Genomic DNA, 25,097 nt, shown 5'->3' with positions numbered 1-25,097 from the left:
TTTGGAAGTCTCAGCTATAACATGTTACACTTGACATAAGAAGAATCATTTAGTTATTAAATTACATTGAAGAAATGTAGCACTATGATCCCCCTATGCCCCACCAAACACACAAAGCAGTAATCCATAAATAGAATTGTCCTGCATGAAGTGCTCTCAATGGGCAATTCTTATTATTTCTAATGAATTCTTTCCAAAGATCTGCTCGAGATCTTCAAGCCCTTCAGCTGCCCCCACAAGCTCCCATTACTTACCATTGTTTTAGGAGTAACAAACATGCTCCGTAACAGCATGTCCACTGGACGAAGGGATGAAGGGGCCAAAATTTCAAACAAAGTGTTCAGCACTCCCAACGCATCATGAGAATCTATATGCATCTATTGAAGAGTAATAACATAAAATCTATAATTGCACCTACAAATAACTGCAACATAAGATGATCATTTCATGTTTTAGACTTCTCTATGACAACCTTTGCATAACAAAACTGCCCTTTATAACTGTAAAGTAAGAGAAACCTAACTCCATGAAAATCAAAGTTTCATTGCAAGTCTTCCTAAACAGGATGTGGGGCCACAGACAAAAACCCACTGTATGAAATTCAATATACCTACTATACATTTTATTAGGTGAAACAGATCACATTTAGAGAAAGACTAATCTTACCCTGCATATTCACAGGGAACAATGCTGACACAAGAATCTTGGTTATGAATAGGCCTAAGCAAAAAACTAGGAGAAAATCTCTTCCTTAACAGAACAAGGAGCTGGTACAATTATACTCCCTACAGTCGTTGAGGTAAAAAATCTTACTAAAATAGTAGATCATCAATTTGCAATTGAGTGTTTTATAATATTGATAATGAAAAAAAGCCAAGAACTGTGTATAAATATCTCATCTTGGCAGGAGTGAGGCAGAAACACAATTGCACAATCAGGCTCTTCTCAGTGATGTCCAGTGAAAAAAACAGGAAGAAATGGACACAAATTGAAACACAGAAAGTTCCATGTATAAACAAGAACCTCTGAAAAAATTATTTTTAATTGTGTGGTCAAACACTAGAATGGGGTGCTCAGAGAGGCAAAGTGTCCATCGGACAAAGTGTCCATCCTTGGAGATGTTCAAAATTCACCTGGACAGTCCTGAGCGTCCTGCTCTACTGGACTCCCCACCCATCTCTGAGCAGAGGGATTGGACATGGATGATCTCTACAGGTCCCCTCCTACAATTTATAAATGCATTTTTGGATTATGCTTTTTCTCGTCATTATAGAGGAATGTAATTAAATCTATTGCAGTTACAAATAAATAATTCTGACATTCTGCAAATATGGAAGAATTTTTCTATCATTTACTAGGTGCTCCACCAAGATAATATATAAGATACTGCAAGAGATCTTGCTCCAAGCAAGATAATATAAAAGATAATAATAATCGTGTATGAAGAACGTGCAGAAGCACAGAACAGATTTACCAGGAAGTAGCCTAGGAAGCACAACGTATACTTTAGACATTTCAAATAAAACTTTTGACACTTCAAAAACTTGGCTTACCCTACAGTAATTTTTTCTCCCAAATACCCTGACCACACTTTCAAGTAAACTTTTGCAAGTTCTAGTTTTTTGTCTTTATAAAAAAATAATACCAAAGCTGTAATACATACAATATAATCAGTATTTAAAATGTTTGAAGATTTAGTATATATCTCTATTTATATGTATAATAACCTGTTGTTTTGCAAGCATTGGAAGAATAATGTCAGCTATTTGCCGGGACAATCTTTTCCATTTGTCTTCATTTTCCTTATGACATTGTTGCAAAACTAAGATGAACATTTCTAGCACCTAAGGAAAAATCCAAAAGAACCCAAGTAAACACCCCATAGGTTCATGAAACATGTAAGCAATACTTTATTGGGAAAAATATTTTATTAGCTCTACTGTTGCTTCATTCCTCTCCCACAAAACAAGATACAAGAAGTCTTAAATTCATTGCCTAAAATCACCAATATTCCCATACTTTTCCTACCATTGTAGAAGAAAGCTTTTTCTTTTTCATTGTATGTACAAAAAAAAAAGTGAATAAAAAGGTGTTCTTAAAACCCTATTCTTGACTTAAAAGATTCTTAGTTACAACAGTGTTTGCTTTAAGGAATTTTCCACTCACTTTTATAAACTAGAAAAAAATGTCTTCATGTTCTTTTTTAGAATGCATTTGTGCAAAGACTAGTTAAACGATTGGAAAATTGACAGCAAACAGTGCCAAACTACTTTTGCAACAAGAGAGGGGCCATCACACACACACACACCCCTTCTTCACTTAAGTCCAGACTGAGTCTTAATTTGGCCAAAGGGCCAGCCCAGATGTGATGCAGCTCATCTACCTGGGATGTGTCACCCAGGACGTCGCTTTCCATGAGAGCAGGTAACTAAACCTCCTGCAGCGAGGATCATGTCCATAGGATAAGGTATTATAGTCTTGAGGGTTACCCAGCACAGTAGCCACCCAGGTACAGCCCAAGGCTTATAACTTAAATCCAGTGGCATCTCCAGTGCATGAAGAGCACGGAATGGGAGCTACAAAGTGGGTGCTGTGGGAAAGAAGGCACCACATGGGTGGTGTTCAATAGGCTGTGTCAGATGAGGATGTGCTAGCAACTGCAGCACCTTATGTAACGCTGAGAATTTGCCACTGCTTTGCACCAAGTGTCTGCAGTGTCATTTCATTTAGTTATATAAGTCATTTCAGGATTATAAAACTACAAATTCAATAGAAATATGTGGAGACATACAATTAACCTAATTTTAACATGTATTTTCAGCAAATTATTTTGACTTGTCTTTGACAAGATGCACTGCCTTCCTCCCCTCCACTATTCTCAGAAAATACATGGCTTGCACTAATATATACTGTAATTGCATTTTTGTAAGATGAAAGGAGAAGAACAATAAATTGTTAGGTGCCTGATTAAGCAATAAGATGCTTTAGGTTATGTCACTTTCCAAAATTATCTTGCTGCAATGAGAAAAGTCATTCTTATATTCCTACATAAGGCAACAACATACTTTCCAGACCCATAGACCAACAGCAGTGTACTGTGCACTGTACAAACATCAGTCTCATTATCTTACCCATTAACCTACTGTTTATTCAACCTGTTATTACAACCACAATCTTCATCCCACCTGGAGCTTTCCAGTGCTCATGGCTATGGCCAGCCAAAGGTCTATGTTACATGTAGCAGACAGGTGTTACCAACTATAACATCCAATAGACGTGTAATTTGGCTTAAAATAGCAATTTGTACATAGGCCAAAGGTTACCTAAACCTGCCCTCCCTCTGCTTCCAAAAACAACTACGCTTAACTCTCCATACCTGGAAAGGTACTAGCACAGAGTTCAGCTATTCAAGCTTTATTTATTAGCACTGATGGAATATTTTTTTAGTAGTCAAAGCAACAGTCATATGAAAGCAACCTTTCATAAAGTGTAAATAGAGACACTTGTTTGTCCTCCTCTCTTACCTGGTGGTATTGAATAAGTCTCAGCAGCATGGACACTACCACCTCCTTTTGTGTTTCCAACTCTTTTCCAGCATCAGCTTTATTTGTTCCTCTTAACACAAAGAGATCATGAACGATGGGTTGCAGGGCTGGTATTGCTAAAATAAAGAGGTTTTATTTTATTTAAGTATGAGACAAGACATTCTTGAGCAATCTTCTTTTAACAGTTCAGCTAACAAAGAAAAAGATTCTTTAGTTGTGCTACCTGTAAGTATATAAGTATGCCTGAAGCATACATACTTTCATAACTACACCGTTATCTTTTTACTCTTAGTAAAACAAAATTTACATTAAGAACACATTTGACATTATCACAGAAATAAAAATATACTTTTATACTGTGTTTCTCAAAAGAACCACTGAAAAGTAGGTGAAAGAAGCTTCTTCTAGAAAGATGCAAAAGTGTTAGGAAAAAAAAGAGGGCCCTAAAAAATAGAATCAAAGCCTTTAAAATACTGCTGTAGTTCCAAATAAAAGCTTAGTTGCTATTATATAATCATGCAAAATATGAGTAATAGCTTTAATAGGATACAACATATTTTCTGAAAATAATGAATCACTTATTTCTTGTATTAAAAAAAACAAACAAAAAAAAAAAACCCCAAACAGATACACACTCGTGCTTTCTGGGATGACTAGTACAATCTCAGTCTTCTATAGCTTAGCATACTTTTAATTATTGCTGAATTTTAATTACGGCCAGTTTCCTCACCAGAGATTCTTTTTTCTTACCATGTGTTACAGCTTTCCTCCCACTGGCCATGATGCCATCACACAGCTGAATGATCTTAGGAATTCCAATTATCTGTTTGGAGTGGTATCGTTCATAAGACAGCAATACCAGGAAAAAGAAGATATTGGGAATAATAGCTTCAGACTCCCTGAAATCAACAGAACAAATAAAAAAAATCAAGTTTGAACTATACAGCTCTGTTCAACAGATATATATTTGCCTACACTAAGCATTTTTATAAAATGCGTTCTCCTGATTTTCTATAGTATTTCCAACATATTTGTGCCCCATTTTTACAACTTTTTTTTTTTTACAAATAATTTTTTGTTGTATTTGGACCATTGTTCACTACTACTAGAAATACAATATACTATCTAATAACACAACCCACAATACAGTATTTCAGTAGAAACACTACATGTTTTGGAATAAGATGCATATAAACCCACTGTTCAAAGAATCTTTTTTCCAGTTTCATACCTGAACTGCCCAACTTCAATGTATTCAAATTGCTTTAACACAAATCCAATAAACACCTAGAGAGAAAGTAAAGTGTTAAAGAGGAGTACACAATGAAACATCACATTAACTTCCATTTAAAATTATCCTGACATATGTAGTTATGAAAGTGCACGTTTGGAATGGGGGGAAGCGAAGATAAGCACTGAAAAGCATATTCAGTTATATCTCATTCTAATATATCATAAAAGATTCATATTTTATATAAATTTAGTGTATATTTACAGTAACTTGAGAAACACGTTGATTGTGTGCGTTATTGCACTCTGCATGGATTCACGTAAAATTCTAGCTATAAGTATAGTCTGCCTTTTTTTACATTCAATTTGCCTTTTTTTTGTTCAAATATTTTGTGCTATTTGATGCTCTACACTTAAGAAATCAAAAATTATTACTCAAGAAACCCAGCTCTGAACCAAGATAAAAGCCCTGAACTTGATACTCTCTACATTAATATACAAGAAACTTCTGGTTTGCAACTCACACTACCAAATACCATACTGAATAAAACACATTTGGGGTTATGATAAAAACTGGTTGTTATATAGACATACAGACAACTACAAAGATGACCATTTGCCACAAGTTTTCACATCACTATTAAAATCATTGAATGCTCCTCAATTACGATGGTCCATGTTAGTCAGGTCCATACTGCTCATATTTCTACTTGTAAACAAATCTGTAATTTCTGCTCAATGATACTGACAGTACTATCTAGACTGACTTTAAAAATAAAATGATGTAATGAGCAATCCTTAAAGGGTTGCTGCAGAGTTTACAAACCAATTTATATGCAACAACTAAAAGGAGAAACTGAAGTTTTTAAGAGAAGGGGGACAGAGCTTCCTCTGCCTTTACGGTTTTGTTTTCACTTGCAACATACTGAATAGTTAGTGGCAAGTATCTGTATTCTGTTTTTTTTTTTTTTTAATCTGACAAGTTTGCAAAAATGATGAATTACCAACCTGATCTGAATCCAGAAGACAGTAGTTAACTCGTAGCTGAACCAGTTGAGCAAGTAAGTCTAGAACTTGTCTTTGCAGCTGTACTGATGTTGTAGTAGTGTACTGCTTTAATGCTTTTATGACAAGGGGTTCAAATAAACGAATGTGACTGTGAATAGCATTCTGTAATAGAGAGATTTTTAAAGTAATCTAGTATCTGAACAGGTCTCCAATTCAAAAGCAAACTGCTTTTTAAAAGGAGGAGTGTTTTTAATCTCATGTATGACTCTCTTTCAGTAGTAACAGATGCAAATACCTTATCAGCACGATGTTTAGTTACACTGGTAACACCAGTTTTCATCTGTGCAGAAACTTTTTGCAGCACATCAAACCACCTATCAAGAAGAAAAAAAGAAAAAAACGTGTAAAAGGAGGGACAGGCAAATTCATCTTAAAAGCACCCTGTTTACCAACTCTTCTTTATCAATTACTTCCATAATTTTTGTAGAAGAAAACTGAGAGCTCTAAATACATTTATTTACGGCACAGTGAGAGCAACTGAAACAACCTACCTTGGTCAGACCAGGTAGGTCTGCAGACAACAAATATTTAATAGGATATGAATTTCTGGTGTTTTTGCTTAGCATTTTTCTGCCTTTCCTTAAGGCTGCTGACTGTTTGGTATAATTAGCCCACTAGTGAAATAATGTTAAATAGTGGCATGTAAAACCACTACACTTTTTTAAAAAAAAGTGATATGAATTTTAATAATTTAACTTTGCTTTGGGAGACACATTAGCAATAACTAATGCCGTGCTTCATTCATGATTTCATGACCACAAAAAAATGACAAAAAGTACAGAAAAAATAATAGACAATGCAACAATTTCAAGCTTCAAAGTCCACCCCCCCCCCAATAGCCGTATTTATGAAAAATAACAATTTAAAATAAGACACTTCAAGTCAACATTACATCATATGGAAAGAAAGAGTTACCCTGAAGCATCGTGTTCTTGCTCAGCCTGAACCATGTTCCTTAGACTAGCATCAGCAAGTGCCTGTGTAAAATGTGTATATGGTGCCATGAAGCAGTAATGATAGAGGCCAGGTCTCAAATTAGATGAGCCTAAGCGCTGGGCTTTGCCTTGGGATTTGCTGGGGTTTGAGGACAAGCCATCATACTGAGAAGCCAAGTTTGTCCCAAATAACGTCTTCAATAACTAAAGGAAAAATGGAAAGAAAAGCAACTGTTAGAAATACACAAGAATTGTCTCCTCATGCCCCTCAGAAGACTTGCAAGCGAGGCCATCACAGACTGACAACTACAAACTGGATCAAGGTCATCAGAAATAAGACAACTTAAGAAAGCTAGAAGAATTAAAGGAACAAATCACAGCTCACCGCCCCAAATTATGATCTCAAGAATGACCATTTAACAACGCAAGATGGTCTAATAAAGCAAACCTTATGCCCTCTCCTCCTCCCCAAAATTAAGACTTTGGTGACTCGAAACCAAAGGCTTGACTGGAAATCTGCAAGTCCATCAATAAGCCAGTTCTCTGCTTTCTAGATCTTTTCATCTAGTCAGCTAGCTACAGAAAACCTGAGAAAGGACGAAACAAACATTTCTTAGCATTAAAGTCGCTCCTTGCATTGGAAGCAAGTCAGGAACAAAACAGGTATTCAAGAACAAAAACAATTCAGGTGGTATCCAGTTTCAGAACAAGTCATGAAACTTAAGAGGAAAAGCAAGCTCTGTTTGCTCCACCAGTACAGTAGTTTCCTCACCACCTCCCTTCGCTAAAAATGAATGGCCATTTTCAACTGAGAAGTACAGGGCATCAGGCTCAATTCCAGCACAAAAAAATTACCTTACCTGCTGCACACAAACCGTCGCCATCGTCGGTTCCCTGTTGAAACATGATTTCAGGTATCCCAAAATTTCTTCTACACACTTTAAAAAAGTGAAAAAACAAGTCACTTAAGTGCATTTGGTAGAAATATTCCTATAAAAATTGGACAATAGCACAAGTCTTGATTACATGAAAAAAACGCTTCTTCTTCTTCTAAAGAGACTACAAATATCAGGTAAATTAATACTATTCAAAACAAAAGACAGTAATTTTATACCTTTCCAATGTCTTGAAGAGTTGCAAATTCCAAAATTTGAGACAGAACATCTAAAGCAGATCGTAAGAAACATCCAAACTTTTCATTATTGTTCTGGAGATCCAAAGTAACCTTGTCATAAAAGTAAAACAATTTCTTACTTAACAATTACCAAAAAAGAAGAGGGGGGAAAAAAAAAGAAAAGGAAGAGGTGGGTATAGGCATTAAATTATCTTCTGCCTATAATTTCAGTCTAGTTTAGTCAATAACAGTGCTATCCTCTCACCACCCACTCCTTTATTGGTGAAAAGTTAGGAGTTCATTTGATTAGTACAAAAAAAGGAGTAATAAGATCATGGCAAACTCATACAAGTCAGAATATCAAGTTCCTACGGAGCACATTTTCTTTTACTGGAACTAATGAGGAAAAAGCTCACCCATCCTGGAATAAAGTGCCGAGACAACAGACACTGTGATCCATTTGGCATGGCTAGGACAGTGAAGGGTCAAGTTAGTGTTTGTAACAGCAGCCAAACAAGCTATAGGATGACAAGGCCTCTGAGATTCTGGTTTTGTTTTTAAGTAGATACTTGTTTGTCTGTGGAAACAGTATGACAGCCTCAACGTACTGGAAGCATTGGAGCTTCCTGGAGTTTGAGCTTCACTCAGAGGTCGTTTTTGGGCTGCTTAAGCCCTGGAACCCATTTTATTTGGCATTTTATATTCAGCATAGCAACACAGGATGTCAGTGTCTCAGCAAAAGAGTGTTTAAAGGAACACAAAAGAGTGTTTAAAGGAACACAAAACAAGTGCCTGATATTTAACTTCACCCCAACTATATAATGTGGTACCTTATAATTAGCATGGGTAGCTTTTAAGACATCATATAACTTCAGATACGATGGAAGATGATAAAAGCTTCCTACTGATGATGATTTACTTGTTGGAACAGGTCCTGTAGCATCAGTTTGCCTAGCAGCTTAAAGAAGTATTTTAAATAGATTAGCACAATATATTTTATCTAAAGCACTCATGAAATACAACTATGCATTATGAAATGCACTCAATTTATCATATCTGAATTATTAGACAAAATATCGCAATTAGTATGAGTTTTCTGATCTTTACAGGCATATAAAAATTTTAATGCAAAAACAGTCTATGCAACTAGAAAACCAACCAGTACTCCAAGAAGCTAACTTCCCACGGGTCAAGAAAAGTTAAATTAGAGGGCTTATTACTGACACGCAAATAAATTTCCAGAGCATAACCACTATTTCCTTCATTCATCAGTAACACTTTAAGATTCAAAATCTTGTTTTCCAGGAGCAGTGTTGGCTACTCCTCCTAAACACTCCAAAGCAACTCTTAACTTCTCAGTAAAACAGATGCAAATACTGCTTTTATTTTTAGTCAATAGCTGAGAGGATTCAGAAAAAGAGTGATGAAAAAGCCCCTGAAGTTTCCTGCTTCCAAGTAGTATGCGAGAAAAAAATAGAAAAAAAAAAAGGTGTAGAAAAAAAGTGCAAAATTGGTTATAATTTGAGTCCTTTTAACAGTAGGCCCCTCAAGTTTGAGTCAACATTGAAACTTCAAAAAATAAGTTACTCAGATAATCATATCCTCTCTTCATACTCCTTTTAAAAGCATATTCCTTTTACCCCTCCCAGCTCTTATCCCCATGTAAATAAATGTGCCTACCTGGACTAGTTTCAGCACCCTTTTTAGGGCTCATTGGCACAGATGTCTGTTCTACAGATTCTCTCTCTTTCCCTTTCCTCCGAATTGGACTAAGGGAAGGTGGGTTTGTGAGAGAAGGTAACGCTGCCTAGAATTGAGAGAAGCATCAGTAAGTTTTACACTCTTCCTCCTCCACACAAACAAAAGCATATTCACGTTTTGCTTAAAATCACTTTGACTGTCAGTTAAAGCTATCTCAACCTTTTGGATTAGGACATGAGTGCCCTGAAAATTTTGATATAGTCCATACTTTTCTTCCAAATTTTCTAGCTAGAGGGAATCAGAGCTCTATGACTAACATTTGATTCTAGATAGAAGAAACGTCCAAAGAGTATATATAATTTTGAAAATAAAATACCAAAAACAAAAATGCTAAACCTAGTAACTTTACATTACGGTCATTAAATAAATATCAAAATTTAGCTACACCCAAAAAAGGACCTCACAGAAACTGATTCATAAGTGAAAGCATTTTGCAGAATATTTAAAAGACAGAATAATTACCTTTAGCCCAAAAAAGTGCCCTTGCTGCACTGCAGCCAGTCAGCTCAAAGTCAGCAAGAGTTTCCCAGAGGACATACTTCAATACTCCATCTACTAGACCCCCTCCCTCACTGAATTCATGTTCCAAGTGAAATTACCGGGTATAAAAGGTTCAAAATTGAAGATTATATTCCAGTTTTTGCAGAACTAAACAAAGGCTTCTCTAGGTGCAAAACCACCACACCGAATGTCTTTTCCCATTACTTTTCTACACGTAGCAAAGTCACAGTATAGTAGGTAGTTGCCTGTATCAATTACAGAATGCATAGCTCTGTACATTGTATTTATGCCATGTTATTTTATTATTTAAATGCTAACCTTTACTGCTGGGCCAGGAGCAACATCATCCATTACATGCGCACAAATATTAATGACCTTCAGCAGATGAGAAAAAAGCTGTTCCACTAAAGTAACAAGAGTTCTGTCTGCCAGGGCTGGCCAGGGTTCCTCCTGCTTCGCAACACCCTGGTTGGCATCTTCTTCAACACTCCAGGGATTCTTTAAGCACTTGGGAGCACTTGCTGCAGTAACAATCACATTACATGAAAAATAAAATTAAAAAAAAAAAAAAAAAAAAATGTAATTTGCAATTAAGTATCAGAAAATTGTATACAGATGTATAGTCATCATCTCTATACAAACAGGTAATCAAGTAGAAAAAGAAATCCTGTAGTGTTTTTTCTTAAGACAGAGATGCATGCAAAACATTAAACAAAATATTTAATCTTAATTTAAAAATGCTAATTCTAATTCTGTGTACTAAAGAAGTGATACTCTGAGGCAGAATTCCATAACATAAAACATTGTGCACAGTTTAAATTTTATAGTGTCTGCACTTAAATGAGCGTGCACAGCCTTCCTTCTTATCCAACAATCAAATCTTTTACCAGAAGGAATAGAATCACAGAACAAAACAGAGAGAGCAAATGCTGCAAATCTTGAAACCGAAGTATAAACACTACACTGGTCAAATTTGGAGGCTACACTAGTGAAATTGTTATCCTCTATAATCTTAGATTCCTGACAGTGGGACTGAAATTTATCCAACTCTTTCCCATTGTACTCATTTAGTTGGTAATTCTTTTATAGGGCTAACAGTCATTATGTTTCAGAGTACCTTCATCATCAAGAAATTATATCCCTATTTTCAAAACACTTCCTATTGTTGAGATACTCTGAAATTGCATCTTGTTCCTTAAAAGCACAAGACCTTTTGCAAGCCGGTCACATCTGCAAGTTTATTAAAACAGACACCCTCCAATCACTAATAATGAAGCAACAAAAAAGGGTAAAGAAGCAGAGATCCCTACGGAATTCCCAGTAATTTTTATAAAATTACTCTAAAAATAAACTAGGCTGTTGAAATTCAAGTGTCTTTCATTTCTCTTTGCCACTTTCTAGCTAGCAACCTCTTGCCTTTGAGAAGATTATATAGTAGCTTCTTAAAACAGTGAGAAAAATTTAAGTTCTGCTACAATCCAAGTACAAAAGGCAACTACTGACCTTCAACTTACAGAAGAGTATAAAGTGAAACTGGAAGAGAGATGACTACCTCAGCTGCAGTACTGGTTCCTGAAGATACAGAACTGAATGGAACATGGAATGGAACATCTAATGGAACATTAGGGAATGGAACATCTCTCGTATGAAGAGAGGCTGAGTGAGCTGGGCCTGTTTTCTCTGGAGAAGAGACAGCTCAGAGGGGATATGATTAATATGTATAAGTTCAGGAAGGGAGAAGGCAGGGAGGAAGGGGACAGGCTGTTCTCACTGGTGGCCAGCGATAGGACGAGGGGTAATGGCCACAAGCTGAAACACAAGAAGTTCCGTCTCCAGGTGAGGAGGAACTTCTTTACTGTTAGGGTGACAGAGCAGTGGAACAGGCTGCCCAGGGAGGTTGTGGAGTCTCCTACTCTGGAGGTCTTCAAAACCCGCCTGGATGCCACCCTGTGCCACATGCTGTAGGTGTGCCTGCTTGAGCAGGAAGGTTGGACTAGATGATCTGTAGAGGTCCCTTCCAACCTTAAATATTCTGTGAATCTGTGAATCACCTACAGAATTCCTATAGCTAGCAGCTGTGAGCAATCTTTAACTATCTTTTACTGATCATGGCTTTTTTCTTTACAGAACTAGCCCTTTTCTTCTTTAGTTCTTTTATTCAATCTTGGAAGTATTTTGTTGCATACAATCAGAATAGGGTAAGACAGAAACATTGTGATACCAACAGATAACAGGATGATCCTACTTTTCTGTTTCCCCCATCTACCTGCAAGCAAGTTTCCAGTCAAAATCAGTGCATCCTGATGAGCAGAAAGGTCCAGAGGGAACCATGCTGATGAAAGCAGGGAGAGGACCATGCCAGCCATTCCAATGGAACAGCCCTTCTGAGCTTCATCTGAAGGACTCGTCTGGGAAACACTGAAAGTTTAATTGTAGAACGTTATGAAATAATTTTAAGTAAGGCTAAAGTTTTAGAAAAATAGCATTTACATAAACTACTAATCTAAAAAAGATACTACTATAAAAATATTCAAAATATATTTGCTAACTGATATAGCAATCCTAAGCAATCTGCATTAAAATACTTGCAAGTACATAAGGTACAAACAAGAAGTCTAAGCAGTAGCACTACAATGCAACAAGTTACAAAAATGTAATTAATCAATCACAACCAAATCTTCTAGATTTGATTGAACAAACTCTATTCAAAGTACTAAGCTGCTGCTGCACACTGCTTCCTTTACAGTAATTTTAAATGATGACACCCTGACTGTATACCCTTCTGTACCAAGGTCTAAAATAACAGATAAGATAAGCTGTGCAGCAAACACCTAAAGCAGAATTTCTGGTACCCAAGTGTCCTCTGCTTTTATAAACACAAATCCTAGAAGTTGAATGCTGGATGAAGGAACATACCCACAGTTCCATCCCATGCTCCAGGTGCAGACGGGAAACGTCATGGAGAGAAGACACAAAGCTTCACAGCAGCCAAACTGAGAAGTGAGCACAGAGTCACAATCACATAGTTTCACTAACGGAAGAATTATTGTGTGCATGTGCACGTGTGCAGTAGGGTTTATTTCTCTGTGTGCACTACACCTCAGGAGTGGGAATTAAATACAGCACATAGCATACAAATAAACAGATACCATGGTACAAAACTACAGATACACATCGAGAAAATAATTTTATCTGGAGGGGAAGAAAAGAAAAAAAAATATTTACTGCTATGATGACTAAGAAAACTTACCGTAAGTGCCCTGGTAGTGGATGTTGTCAATGCATGGGAAACTTCTGCAACAACCCTTGAGAGGTTGTTTTCCACAGTGACATCTGTTGAACTTTGCACCATACTATAACCTCTGTATGTTCTGAAATAAAAATATTTATACTACTCGTACATATTCTTAAAAAGCTAAACAATAATCAGAAATAAACATGGTTTAAACTACCATAACTTGAGAGAAAACTTGTCATAAAAGGTAAAAAAAGCAGATTCTAAATACTACATAAATATATTTTAATATTTTTGCTTCTCCACTAGAGAAAACAACAAAAAAAAACATTTACTTGACTAGTTTCTTCAGAAACCCCCACTAATTTAGCATTACATTTTGCTTCCACTTAAACCCATCTCACTTCTTTGCACATTCAAAATTGATTAGTTTATATTTGAAGGAATATATTTCCCACAAAGATCTATTGTGACCATAATACTGTATACAAATCTGACATCATCAAAATCCTGGAAGACGTGTATATAATTAAAAGTTTACATGACAAACTGACAGAAGCAAAGAGCTGACATAAACTACAACTTAGCCTGTCTATAAGACTGAGATCTGAATTAGAAAGTTTAACAAACTGTATCTGGCAACTAAACGACAACAGTGAGGTCACATTATCAATATTAGATTTAATTCTGGTAGTACAGAACAGACCTCTGCAAGTACAGTCATTAAATAAGGATGTGAAAAGTTAGAAAACCTCATAAATATCCATGAAGAACCATAAAGCACACATATGATTAGCTTGCAAAGTTACACTAGTCCCATTTAATGGGTAAACTGGATGGCTTTGGGATCAAGAGAAGATGTTAGCAAAGAACTACCATGACCTACGATCAACATGTGAGCACATCACTTCTGTGTCACATTCCAGTTTATCCTTCACATCTGTGTCTGCAAGCGCAAGCAAATGCACTTGTAGGATGTGAACTGAAATTTGGGTGCATGATACTTTTAAAACTTAGACAAACCACCTATTATACCTTGTGATCGTGCTCACTGCAAAGTGAGATGGAGGCTGGGTCTCGTGCATTAGTAGCTTCAGGTAGACGCTGCTTTGATCTCTTGCTACTGCCACGACTGGATCAGCCTGTCCTTGATCACAGCTATAAAACAGCTTTGGAACAAGCCTTAATTGTCAAAAAGGGAAAGTATTATTCAGAAGGCATTTTAAATGCACCTCAAAGCTACACATGCCAACTACATACATCAAGCTGTTAGTGAAACTCACACTGGTCTAACATTATGCAGAACTCATCTTTAAAAAGATCGAAAAAAATATATATGCCATAATGATCTGAATATATACAAAACAATATATACTATGATACTACAAAAATACGCTACAATCTCTGCAGTATTTCTCTCTCTATGCTCCCCACTATCTCTACAGGAATCTTCCCCATTGACACTCACATCAACTGAAAATTAACTTCTACTAGAAATGGTACTTTGACTAATTGATTTTATCATACTGGAAAATTTAAATACAAAATAAAATTAATTTTGCTTGAACAAAACATTTACAATTTAGGTAAAACCAAAAAAGCTACTGAACTCATTTACTTTTAAGCTCACAGTGGATCCAATTAATGCTCATTTTAGCTGATTCAAAGGGCTTCTACAAAATTGTAAACTAACAATTTTCCTGGAAAGGCAAGTCTCTTCTCTAATTATAGCACACATTCAATACATGAAATCAGTATAAAAATACAGAAAATTGACTGGCAACAACTCAGTTTAGCGAAATAACTGCAATTCCAAACCATGTCCCCTGAACAAGAGCAATTAATGCTAAATATGGTGCAGCAGTTACGATTTCTTTACAATTAGCAATCTGAAGAATTAGGAAAGAGACTCCTCTGACAATAAAGCATTCCAGGAATTCAATATTAGGGTCTACCAATTTACTTATTTAAATCTAAAAGATAAGTTCTTAAACTCAAGCAAATTAAGCTACCAACCAATTTTCAGTTTAATGCTTTCATTTGGATACTAATTGAAACTCTAATTGGTTACAGAAAAACCATTCTTTGCAGCAAGATTAGTTACTTTACTATAATTAATGTTAAACATATACTATTTGTACTCATGAGGCCATCACAGTGATCAAGTGTGAGTACAACTCAGTAAAACTACTAAATTTTAAGTCGTCCAGCTACTATCAGGATAAAACTGAACAAATCACCAGACTTGAGGCAGCTGCAACTGAACATGATCCTCAGAATGCAATATGGTTAATTACAACTGTAATGCTATAGAAGTAAAGCATGATTGAAGAACAACTCATATTCTAGAGTTCTAGGTCTATCTCTATTCAAAAAGCTGCACACACCTCCTATCCCTCATTTAAATAAAACAAAATACATTAAGCATTTGTTTGTGTTTTAGATACACAATAACATGCAAATCTCTCTCTGGACTCCTTTGTTTTAAGATATACCTTATTAATGAGGCTGCAGCTACATGCCGCACTCTTGGATCTTCATCTCCAAGTAGATGGACTACAACATCATTGAGCACTCTCTCCTGAAGTTTTAGGAGCTAGGAAATAAATTAGCAAAGTTTACTGAACAATTTTCCAACATTCTGAGAACATTGTTAAAAAATTCTTAATAAGTGAGATTTTCTTCTGTCATACTGGTCAGTAAGGTGATTTTTGCTTCCACATTGATGACTAGCCCCGTTTTGATATTTTATAAACTTTTTCCAATTTCTGGGAAATGCATCACATCGTCCTGTCCTTCCCAGTCCTCTTATGCAAAACATACTTGTAAAATAAATTCGTGTTTAGAGAATTTAAACATTAAGTACTGAAACTACATTTCTATCTTAACCCAGATCCACAAAAAGACTAATTATTAATTTACTTACACCAGTATAATGATGAACTCCTCTGTGCAAGCTGTCTGTTTTTCCTTCCAAAAAATTGACTAGCCTATGACAAAATAGAAGAAGAATTTGCGTAATTAGCATAAGGATAAGTAGCAAACACAACTTTGGCTACCATTAGAAGACAACTATGGGCTAAATATAATCTATCTAACCTATCAGAACAACTAAGTTTCCTTAATTAAAAACATTATTTACACGTGAGGATTTTATTTTCCTCATGCAAGTTAATTCAGATTCTTTTGAAAAGAAGGTAACATATTCTAAAAGTCACTATTCAGAAAGAGTAATTCGGTCTGAATAATGATAACATGAGTTTGGAAGAAAGATTTTGTCTTTCAGCTTGGAAGAACCTGTAGAGAATGAGGGACACAGGAAAAAACAAACAAGTCATATTTTTTCAGTATAAACCATTATCACATCAAATCTGAATTACGTTCAAAATGTTATGATCTGATTACAGATTTTTAAAAAGCTAAGATAAAACAAATGATTGAACTAAATATACCATTATTAGAATTGGCCTTTGTAGCGCAGTCAGTCTTAGTCTCCTACCATCCACATCAGGAATTTAAACTTATATGTATGCATGAGTAGTCCAAATTCATTTTATGAAACCCATTAATTTTTCGTAACTTTTCCATTATGCTCCCAGCCACCTATACATATTTGCTTTTACTGGAGTTACAATGCCTATAGAAAAATATGCACACTTACCGAAAATCTACCTCTGCAAGTGTTTCCAGCAGTTCTGTTCTTACTAGCCAGTAAGAGCTATTTCTCAGCGTAAGGAGGTCAACAACTAACTGTAAACCAAGTTCACTGTAACTGCTACTACATAAGCTCACGATGCAATGCTAAAAAAGAAAACAAGAAGAAAGCCATGCATGCTCAGTTATACTATAGAAACAAAATGTGTAAGCTATCATAAAAATCTATCTTATTTAAAATTGAGTTTTAAATGTTACTGCTTACAAGCTAGGATAAAGCACTAGAGTTAGTTGCTTTTCAAGATTAGACATACATAATAAAACCAAATATCAGGTTTAGCTCATACATGTACATTCTGACAAGAAATAGGATGTTTGGAATACCGCAATCAACAATCATTTTCTAATGGTTTCTTTATTTCTCTGCCTGGATTCATGCTTTCTACAATAAAGTTCTTGGTCAAGAAGTAAATTTTAGCTCCACATTTATACATTTGAGTATAACAGTATCTTATTCCATGACCAATATCCTTAGGATTTGTGGATGTGCAAGACAGTTACTGCTTTTGCTTACCCTCACAGCCGTACAAGCCAGTTTGCACGTAACAGAGGATTCATCTTTCAGCGTCTTCTGTAGCAGGGGTATGCAGTCTACCGGGGAGAAGAGATTTCCTAAGAACAATTTGAGAAGAACGGAATAAAGTAAAAATTTAGGCTAGATTAATAAAATAAGAAGTCAGTCTTAAAACCTTAATATAATTTGTTACCTGTTAAGCTTCGGACGCTTGTTAGCCATTTTTCGGCATCAAACCGGGACTTAATTAGAACAGAGTTGACGATTGTTCCACAGAGAATGGCAGTAGCTCCTCTAATCTGGGGATCTCCATGGTCAATGTAGTTCAGAATATCTGATACATACTGCTCTTCTAAAAAAAGTAAGTTACAACTACTTTATTTTAAAACACTAATCTTGGACTGAACAGTTGATCTCCTTATACACTCTAATTCTAGGGAGCTAACAAGTCCAAAATCAATTGATGATCAATACAGCAGACATGTGCTTAACTTAGAGGGTGAGACTATGGAAACAACTGAGCTCATCATGTTCTGCATTTCCATCAGGATGGTGTTTTAGTGAAGAATCTTACCTAGCTCAACTAAGAAGTGCTAAAAGTTCATGTGATTTGTATAACGCGGGCATAATCTATCTAAACAGTTCTAGCAGTCTACCTTCCTCAAGTCTACAACAATTTTGTTACTTTTGGACCCAGCAGGCCTTTTTTATTTTATGTAATAATATACACTCAAACCTCGAGATGAGTCTTTCTCCATAGTTACATATATTACTGTGACAAATTATTACCATATATTATTACCGTATATTTTATGTCATATAAGTATATATTATTATTACCATATATTATTTTTTAACAGCTCTCTTTTCTAAACAGTTCTAGAATCACTGGGCAATTTCCCAGAATCGTTGAGGTTGGAAGGGACTCTAGAGATCATTTAGTCCATGTCTCCACTCAAAGTTCAACTAGAGCAGTTGATAAAGTCCATGTCTGATCTGATTTTGAGCATCTCCAAGGATGAATGTAGCCTCCCTGGACACTCTCTTCAAGTGCTTGACTACCCTCACACTATATTGGGGGAAATAAAAAGTTTTCTTTTTATTCAAATAGAATTCTCAGTTTGTTCCTGTTACCTCTTGTCCCTTTACCATTGAGTAGAGTTTGGCTCCATTTTTGTTTTTCTCTCCCCCATCAAGTACATAAAACAGATTTTAAGTTGTTTGTTGTGGAGAAAGTGGTTTAAGCCCAATAGATACAAATCACTTTCTTATTCTTCTAACAGATACAGATCACTTTCTTACTCATTCTTCCAACATTCCAACATATTCTGATCTCCAAGGACACTTTTCTTAATCTACCTTTCACAGATCCCTTGTGTGTAATCTACAGCTCACTGACACCATCCAGGGAAATAGTCACATACAGATGCAAGTGATATATACTATATATAACTTTTATATATATATATTATTTTTTAACCTCAAATGCAAAATGCTCTGGGGATGCTGAAAAAAACCTAAGAGGTGATGAACCTTCAGTTTAGCCACTATTCAAAAGTCTCTAGGTCAAACTGCATTATTCATAAAAAAGAACCTAACAGCCTAAAAGCATTTATAAGGTGATCTTAATTACACTGGAAGAAACCATTTTTAACAGAAACAAACCCCTTTTGTATAGCAGTTATGCTCAAAGAACTTTATCTTGTCTAAGGTTGATAAAGAGCTTGAGTGCCTGATAAAATCAAACAAAAATGCCCACCACACACAAGTGAATTCTCACTGATTTGAAAATCCAAGCACCTTAAATAAGGTGGTGTAAACAGCAACATACCATACTGTTCTCCCATGGCTTCAAGGGGTGTCTTATACAGTTTGCTGAAAAACGACTCAGGGTGAAGGGCAACAGCTGCTCCAACACAACTGACTGCCAGGGCTTTTACACTGACTCTCACATCCCTGTCAGGAACTAGAGCTGGGAGAGGAAAAACAAAAATAAAGCAGATTTAATAATTCCACATGTTCTTGTGGAATTTAATAATTCCACAAGAATAAAAACAACAACAAAAAAAAAAAAAAAAGGACAAAAAAAAGTCAGGCCATATGCACATAGACACTATAAAATGATAAAAGAACAAATGACTGAATTTGGGGTTCAAGCTATGTCTTTGGAAATCTTCAATTTTCTGCTTTAGTAAGCCAAATCATTTAAGAGTCAAACAGCAAAATAGTATTTCCTTTATCTGAAGTATATTCCAAAAAATAGCTCTGATTTAAAACACCAATTAAGTGGTAAAACTTAAAAATAAAAATATTATTTTAATTATCACAAGGCTTGGCATTCTAAAGATAATAAATTGGTCAAGAACATTGAAATTGGTAAAGAAGACAGAGAACTGTATTCTTCTAAACCTTCTGAAGAGTTTCTGTAGCGCAGGCTGCATTTCAGAACAGTTTTTCTTTAGCTTTTAATCACTAGTGGTCGTTACAAAGGAAGCAAACAGAATTCTTCAGCAAAATGAGTTCAAAAACCTGGCAAAACAAACTGACAACATTTAAAACATTACACGCTAAGACACACAATTAACCAAAGAGCCTTGAACAGACACTCACCTCCCTTCTCCCCAGTGAGTAGAAAAGAGGCTGACAGAAGCCTAACGCAGTGCACTAAGGGCGCAGCATTCCCATCAGTGTAGTGACCTATGTCTCCCTTTACTCGGGACGGCTATTGTAGGGAAATCACAAGTTTACACAGATCAAAATCACTCTTCAATTTAAATGATATTAAGAACAAAATTTGGAAGTACTGCACAAAGCAAAAACTATCAAGTTTAAATTATCAAATGTGTTAACTAGCTATTCAAAAAGAAAGTTCTATAATTTAATGGTATTGCAGAGTTCATTTCCATTATCACAATCAATTTCATTTTAATCACAAACTTCAATAGTTCCAATAGATTTTCTGAATTACCCAGATTTACTGCTTGTGTCTGAAACAGTCTGATAAACTACTTTTTGTCACCAAGCAGAGACCTTCAGAAGTGTGCTACCAGAGGCAATTAATTCTTCATTTTTTTCCAAAGAAGCCTCACAACCTTATGCACTTTCAGACTCTGATTTCCAAAGTGGGCCACCCTGATTTAACTTCTGCCTGCTGCAAATCCAACTCCCCCTTTGCCCTTGATAGCACAACGTCCAATGTCCAAGCCTAAAAACGGAGCAGAATGGACATCTCTGCAGAAAAGAAGGCTCTCTGGGAAGGGAATCTCTGAGGAGTTTTGCCCTCACACAGCTAGCAGCCAGCACAAAGATATTTCAGATAAACTAAAGTCTCAATGTACCCTGTTGAGGCACAGACATAAGAAATTTGTGTTCTTCGTGGCAGTTTTGATGCCCTCAGTTTCATAAATTAAGTATGCATTCTCTTTTGCTTTTGCTGGTGGTACATTCAAGATATTAACACTTGTGTAATTATTTAAAAAAAGATAATAAAAATTTTTAACGAAGTTAGGATGAAATTTGGATTACTAACCTTGGTTTCTTTGTCCTACAATTAAGTACACTACATATATACAGTCCCTACGACTATCAACAATTTATATATTTTTTTCAACCAAACTTAGCTGCATTAACAGAGACTGTTGTGGCCATGACTCACCTTAGTCTCATGATCACCAGGATCTAATGTCTCTTCTTTTGCTGTGAATTTATCTACACTGCTATCAGAAGGCTGCCTACTATGGCTCGTGGTTGGCAACAGGTGAGGCTGTTGAAGAGCTTTAAAAAAAAAAAAGAAAAAGAAAAAAAGGGTATATTTATATTCATGAAACAGCACCATTTTAGACACAAATTAAACGTAGCTTAACTAAGTTTCATCATAAAAACATAAAAATTGAATTAACACTGGCCTAAACAAATGACTTATTAGAAGTGTTATTTATATCCATTGAGTTGTCAGAACTCAGGGCAGGAAGTTTCACAGCACCTGAATCTGCTGTCTTCAAGGTGATATCAATTCTGTATTTTTTTAAACCACTATTTATTTAACATACCAACTGAAGAATTTCTGAAAGACTCTGATGAATCATCTTGGAGAATATTTGCAGGCTCTTCTTCCTCATCCTGCAGCTGCCCAATCTGCATTCCAGAATACTGGCTATCAGTACCCTCCAAAACCTAAACAGTGCAAGGACAAAACTTAAAATAATTGAGCCTAACACACACTATTAAATCTCAAACATGCAGTGTTAGTAATCTAGAAATAATTCCAAAGCGGAGTCACTACGGTGTATACTAGCATACAGCTGCATGCAGGCCCCAAGGCAGTTTTCCTCCTTGTCCAATATTTAAGTTCTTAGGGCCCATGGTTGGATCTGAGTCTCCCATTTGACTTATGAACTTGGATACTAAGACTGAGAATATAAAATACCTGGAGCATTCCCTTCTCTCCAAATGCTACTGCTCCCTTATTCTAAAGACAGGTGTCCCTCATCCCAGCAGATTTTAAACATGATGATCACTACCTAAACAGCTACAAACCACAATCAACAGCTTGGCTGCCATAACTTAAATTGGTCCCCCAAAAGTCTTGCTACATATTCAGAACAAGTAAGGTTATGGAAAAGTCAAATTGAAAGCACATTGTATGTAATAAAGGAGTACAAAATTAGGTTGAATATACTTTGATTTCTTCATTCTAAATCAGAATCCACTAAAGTGGACACTTTCTGACACTGAACCTGACACTAAGTACCAATGGAGACTATTTTTTATGAAATTTGTAAAAATAACCATAAAAATGATCATCATAAAAAATAAAACATGAAGCATTTCACTGTAAAATTATTTGAAGATAAAATACACTTCTTCAGTTATTGCTTGACTTCAGAAGCAGCCAGAAACTGCTAGTTTCTGCTAGTCAAAATGCCCAGATGTGGGTAAAGGGGATGCCACTTAATCATCAAGAGAACTTTATTTGTGTTTTTTTTTTAAATAGTATGTAAACAGCCTGACACATGCAAGTTTCACAAGAATTTTCAAGAAATGCACTTGCTAACAAATGCCAGCTCCTTTGGCCCCTGCATCACTTGCATTTTAGCTAGAGCTACAGCACCTACTGTTATCCACTTAGCTCTCAAATCCTCAGGCTTACAAGACTTTATGATTGCCATAATTGTAAATCAACTAATTTCAGTAACAGTAAAGGACATATAACACTCTTCCAGAGTTACCATCAACAAGCTTCTACCGTCAAAGATTTGACAATATTTGAAAAGAGAATTGAAGAACAGATTCTAAATGTTTGTTCTCTGCATTTTCTGCCCTTTCACCAACTACATTTTCAATGTTTTTATTACAAGCTCACTAAATATTTGCCTAGAAGAGATTAATTTCTTAAAATAGCTATAAGCATATGTTAGATATATTTGTTAGACCTTTGTTATATATCTAACTGCTACATTAGTAAACCATGCAGAGCTTTGCCAATATAGGAGAAATTCATAAGCTAGAACAAAAAGAAAAGCGAGCTGTGTTATTGAGTGAGAAAGCACAGGCAGGAAACAAGAAGAAATATTAGGTTTCAAAAGTACTCCTCTGCCATTCCAAATCGATTATTCACCCTTTAACACTTCCATTAGCCCTTCTGTACTTAAAGTAAAAAAGAAGAAAAAAAAAAGCAATATATCTATTAAAAACACTGAAGGATGTGCTACTAAGAAGATATCTATGTAAAGCCTTTGATACCGACATTATTCCAGCAAGTGACAAAACTTTTGGCATTTGCCTTCAAACGACCTACCCATCAAACAGACTGATTACAGCCTTTTTAATGATTGCTGAAGTGAAAGTGTTAAAAGGAGGTCAAGCTCTCCAGTAAAGGCGCGAGCTGCTGACCTTTCCATTGTTACTAGCTGAGGATGGAAAAGTAGAAGACGAGTAAGTAGATGAATCCAAGTCTGGGCCCTCCATGGAAGAGCTCTGAGATATGTCGGGCCCCTCAGTAGAAGAGGATCCCCCCTCTGCCCGTTGCACACTTACAATTTCAGAACTGTCCGAAGGGGTTACAGCAGAGTCTGGACCTTCTGTGGTAGTCTGAGAGCTATCACTAATTGGTGAGGAAGCCTGTGTACCGTCATTCAAGTCCATAGTGGCATCCGACTGGACAGCACTGATTTGGCTGGAGCTTCGGCTAAGCACATCATCTTCCCCCTCAGTAGCTGTGCTGGTCAAATCACAGCTGGACAGGTCTACAGAGTCTGATTGCAATGTATGTTGTGAACGAGGCTGCTCAGTAATGATATCGTGGCCAGTAGGATCAGCACCTGAACTCACTACTGACCCAGTTGTTGATACACCCGATGAAGAAGCCAGTTCACTGCTTATCTCACCCTTCATAGAAGCTGCAAAACAAAAACTCTCATGAGCCAAAAAACTGTTTAAAGTTTTGTTTAAAAGTATCCATATCAAGAGATTAAAAAAACAACTCTACCCCATATTAAGTTACTCAAGGCAAAGTTTGTATCTGCACAGCTAAACTACAGATAGGAAAATAAGTTTGAATTTTGCTACCTGCTTCTCACGGCTCAGCTATTCCAAAGTCACAGTGAAATTTCATTTTACACAGCAATAAAAGAGTGAATTCACAACAAAGTAATACAGGTTGATTTCACTACTGAAAAGTAGAACTACCTGCAAAGGATGCAGAACTGACATCTGATCGAGTTTCAGAATCATCCTCCAAACCTTCTTCTTCACCGAGAAGGATTTTACCTGAAAAGCAACGTAACAAAAACATTCAGCTTTCCAACATTACAGTCAACTTTAAATGGTGAGTATTTGATGTCAATTGGACATAAAAATATTTTTTTAAAAGTTTATCGGAATTATTTTTCAAAGCTATGACAGGCAACAGAAGGAGAGAAAGGAATGGAGACATCCTCACATAGATCAGGATAGAAATGGACTGAGTGACAGAGACATACAGTTAACTAACATTATTGTAACCATTGGTGAAACTACTTATTTATTACAGTTGATTTTAAGACACTGCTAATTTCTTCAAGGATGTCCTACTAAAAAGGGCTTGATGACCAGCACCTGGGTGTCTGTCCAGGAGACTGAAAGGAACAATAAACACCATAAATTATTGAACAACCTTTTCCTCCTTAAACCTACAAAGGGCCCCTGTCAAAGGCTACTGGCACTTTGGTGCCTGGAAGTCCAATGAAAACAGAATAGAAAATGCTTATGGGAAGAGTGGCACAGATTAGAAGCAAAAGACAAGATGAGCAGGAAAAGATGATGAATTATGGACAACAGCCATTAATTCAGGGGCCATTAAGCCAAAAATATCTTTGCACAGACTTTTGCTCTAGGAGAAAGATACTAAGCATCGTTGATAAGCTAACACAATCACCTCAGAATTTGCTTACTCACAGTTTAATATCTATTTTAAATAGAAGTAACAGAGAGAGGAAGATAT

General features: G+C 36.0%; 1 protein-coding gene across 2 annotated transcripts in view; it reads right to left on the bottom strand.

Moving 5' to 3' along the window:
• The window catches only part of HTT (huntingtin), a 70,423-nt gene that overhangs the window by 29,206 nt on the left and 16,120 nt on the right, over window positions 1-25,097 (bottom strand). For both annotated transcript variants that reach the window (XM_026034076.1, XM_026034074.1), the window contains 28 exons: window positions 24,305-24,385; window positions 23,654-24,015; window positions 21,667-21,790; window positions 21,273-21,391; window positions 20,228-20,339; window positions 19,449-19,589; window positions 17,811-17,969; window positions 17,618-17,715; window positions 17,051-17,190; window positions 16,316-16,379; window positions 15,885-15,985; window positions 14,425-14,571; window positions 13,405-13,525; window positions 13,071-13,147; window positions 12,421-12,572; window positions 10,473-10,675; window positions 9,573-9,699; window positions 8,723-8,850; window positions 7,893-8,003; window positions 7,639-7,716; window positions 6,759-6,982; window positions 6,079-6,157; window positions 5,784-5,945; window positions 4,777-4,832; window positions 4,296-4,444; window positions 3,525-3,661; window positions 1,728-1,844; window positions 255-377 (listed from right to left, as the gene is read on the bottom strand). In XM_026034076.1, coding sequence (XP_025889861.1) covers window positions 255-377; window positions 1,728-1,844; window positions 3,525-3,661; window positions 4,296-4,444; window positions 4,777-4,832; window positions 5,784-5,945; window positions 6,079-6,157; window positions 6,759-6,982; window positions 7,639-7,716; window positions 7,893-8,003; window positions 8,723-8,850; window positions 9,573-9,699; window positions 10,473-10,675; window positions 12,421-12,572; window positions 13,071-13,147; window positions 13,405-13,525; window positions 14,425-14,571; window positions 15,885-15,985; window positions 16,316-16,379; window positions 17,051-17,190; window positions 17,618-17,715; window positions 17,811-17,969; window positions 19,449-19,589; window positions 20,228-20,339; window positions 21,273-21,391; window positions 21,667-21,790; window positions 23,654-24,015; window positions 24,305-24,385 — 3,692 coding nt within the window. The remainder of the gene's footprint in view (window positions 1-254; window positions 378-1,727; window positions 1,845-3,524; window positions 3,662-4,295; window positions 4,445-4,776; window positions 4,833-5,783; window positions 5,946-6,078; window positions 6,158-6,758; window positions 6,983-7,638; window positions 7,717-7,892; window positions 8,004-8,722; window positions 8,851-9,572; window positions 9,700-10,472; window positions 10,676-12,420; window positions 12,573-13,070; window positions 13,148-13,404; window positions 13,526-14,424; window positions 14,572-15,884; window positions 15,986-16,315; window positions 16,380-17,050; window positions 17,191-17,617; window positions 17,716-17,810; window positions 17,970-19,448; window positions 19,590-20,227; window positions 20,340-21,272; window positions 21,392-21,666; window positions 21,791-23,653; window positions 24,016-24,304; window positions 24,386-25,097) is intronic.

This window comes from Nothoprocta perdicaria, unplaced genomic scaffold, assembly GCF_003342845.1.
Source record: "Nothoprocta perdicaria isolate Ctin4 unplaced genomic scaffold, notPer1 scaffold_14, whole genome shotgun sequence".
In the NCBI taxonomy this organism is placed as follows: Eukaryota; Metazoa; Chordata; class Aves; order Tinamiformes; family Tinamidae; genus Nothoprocta; species Nothoprocta perdicaria.
The sequence above is the reverse complement of the archived record's forward strand: the minus strand, read 5'-3'. Positions and strand labels throughout refer to the sequence as shown.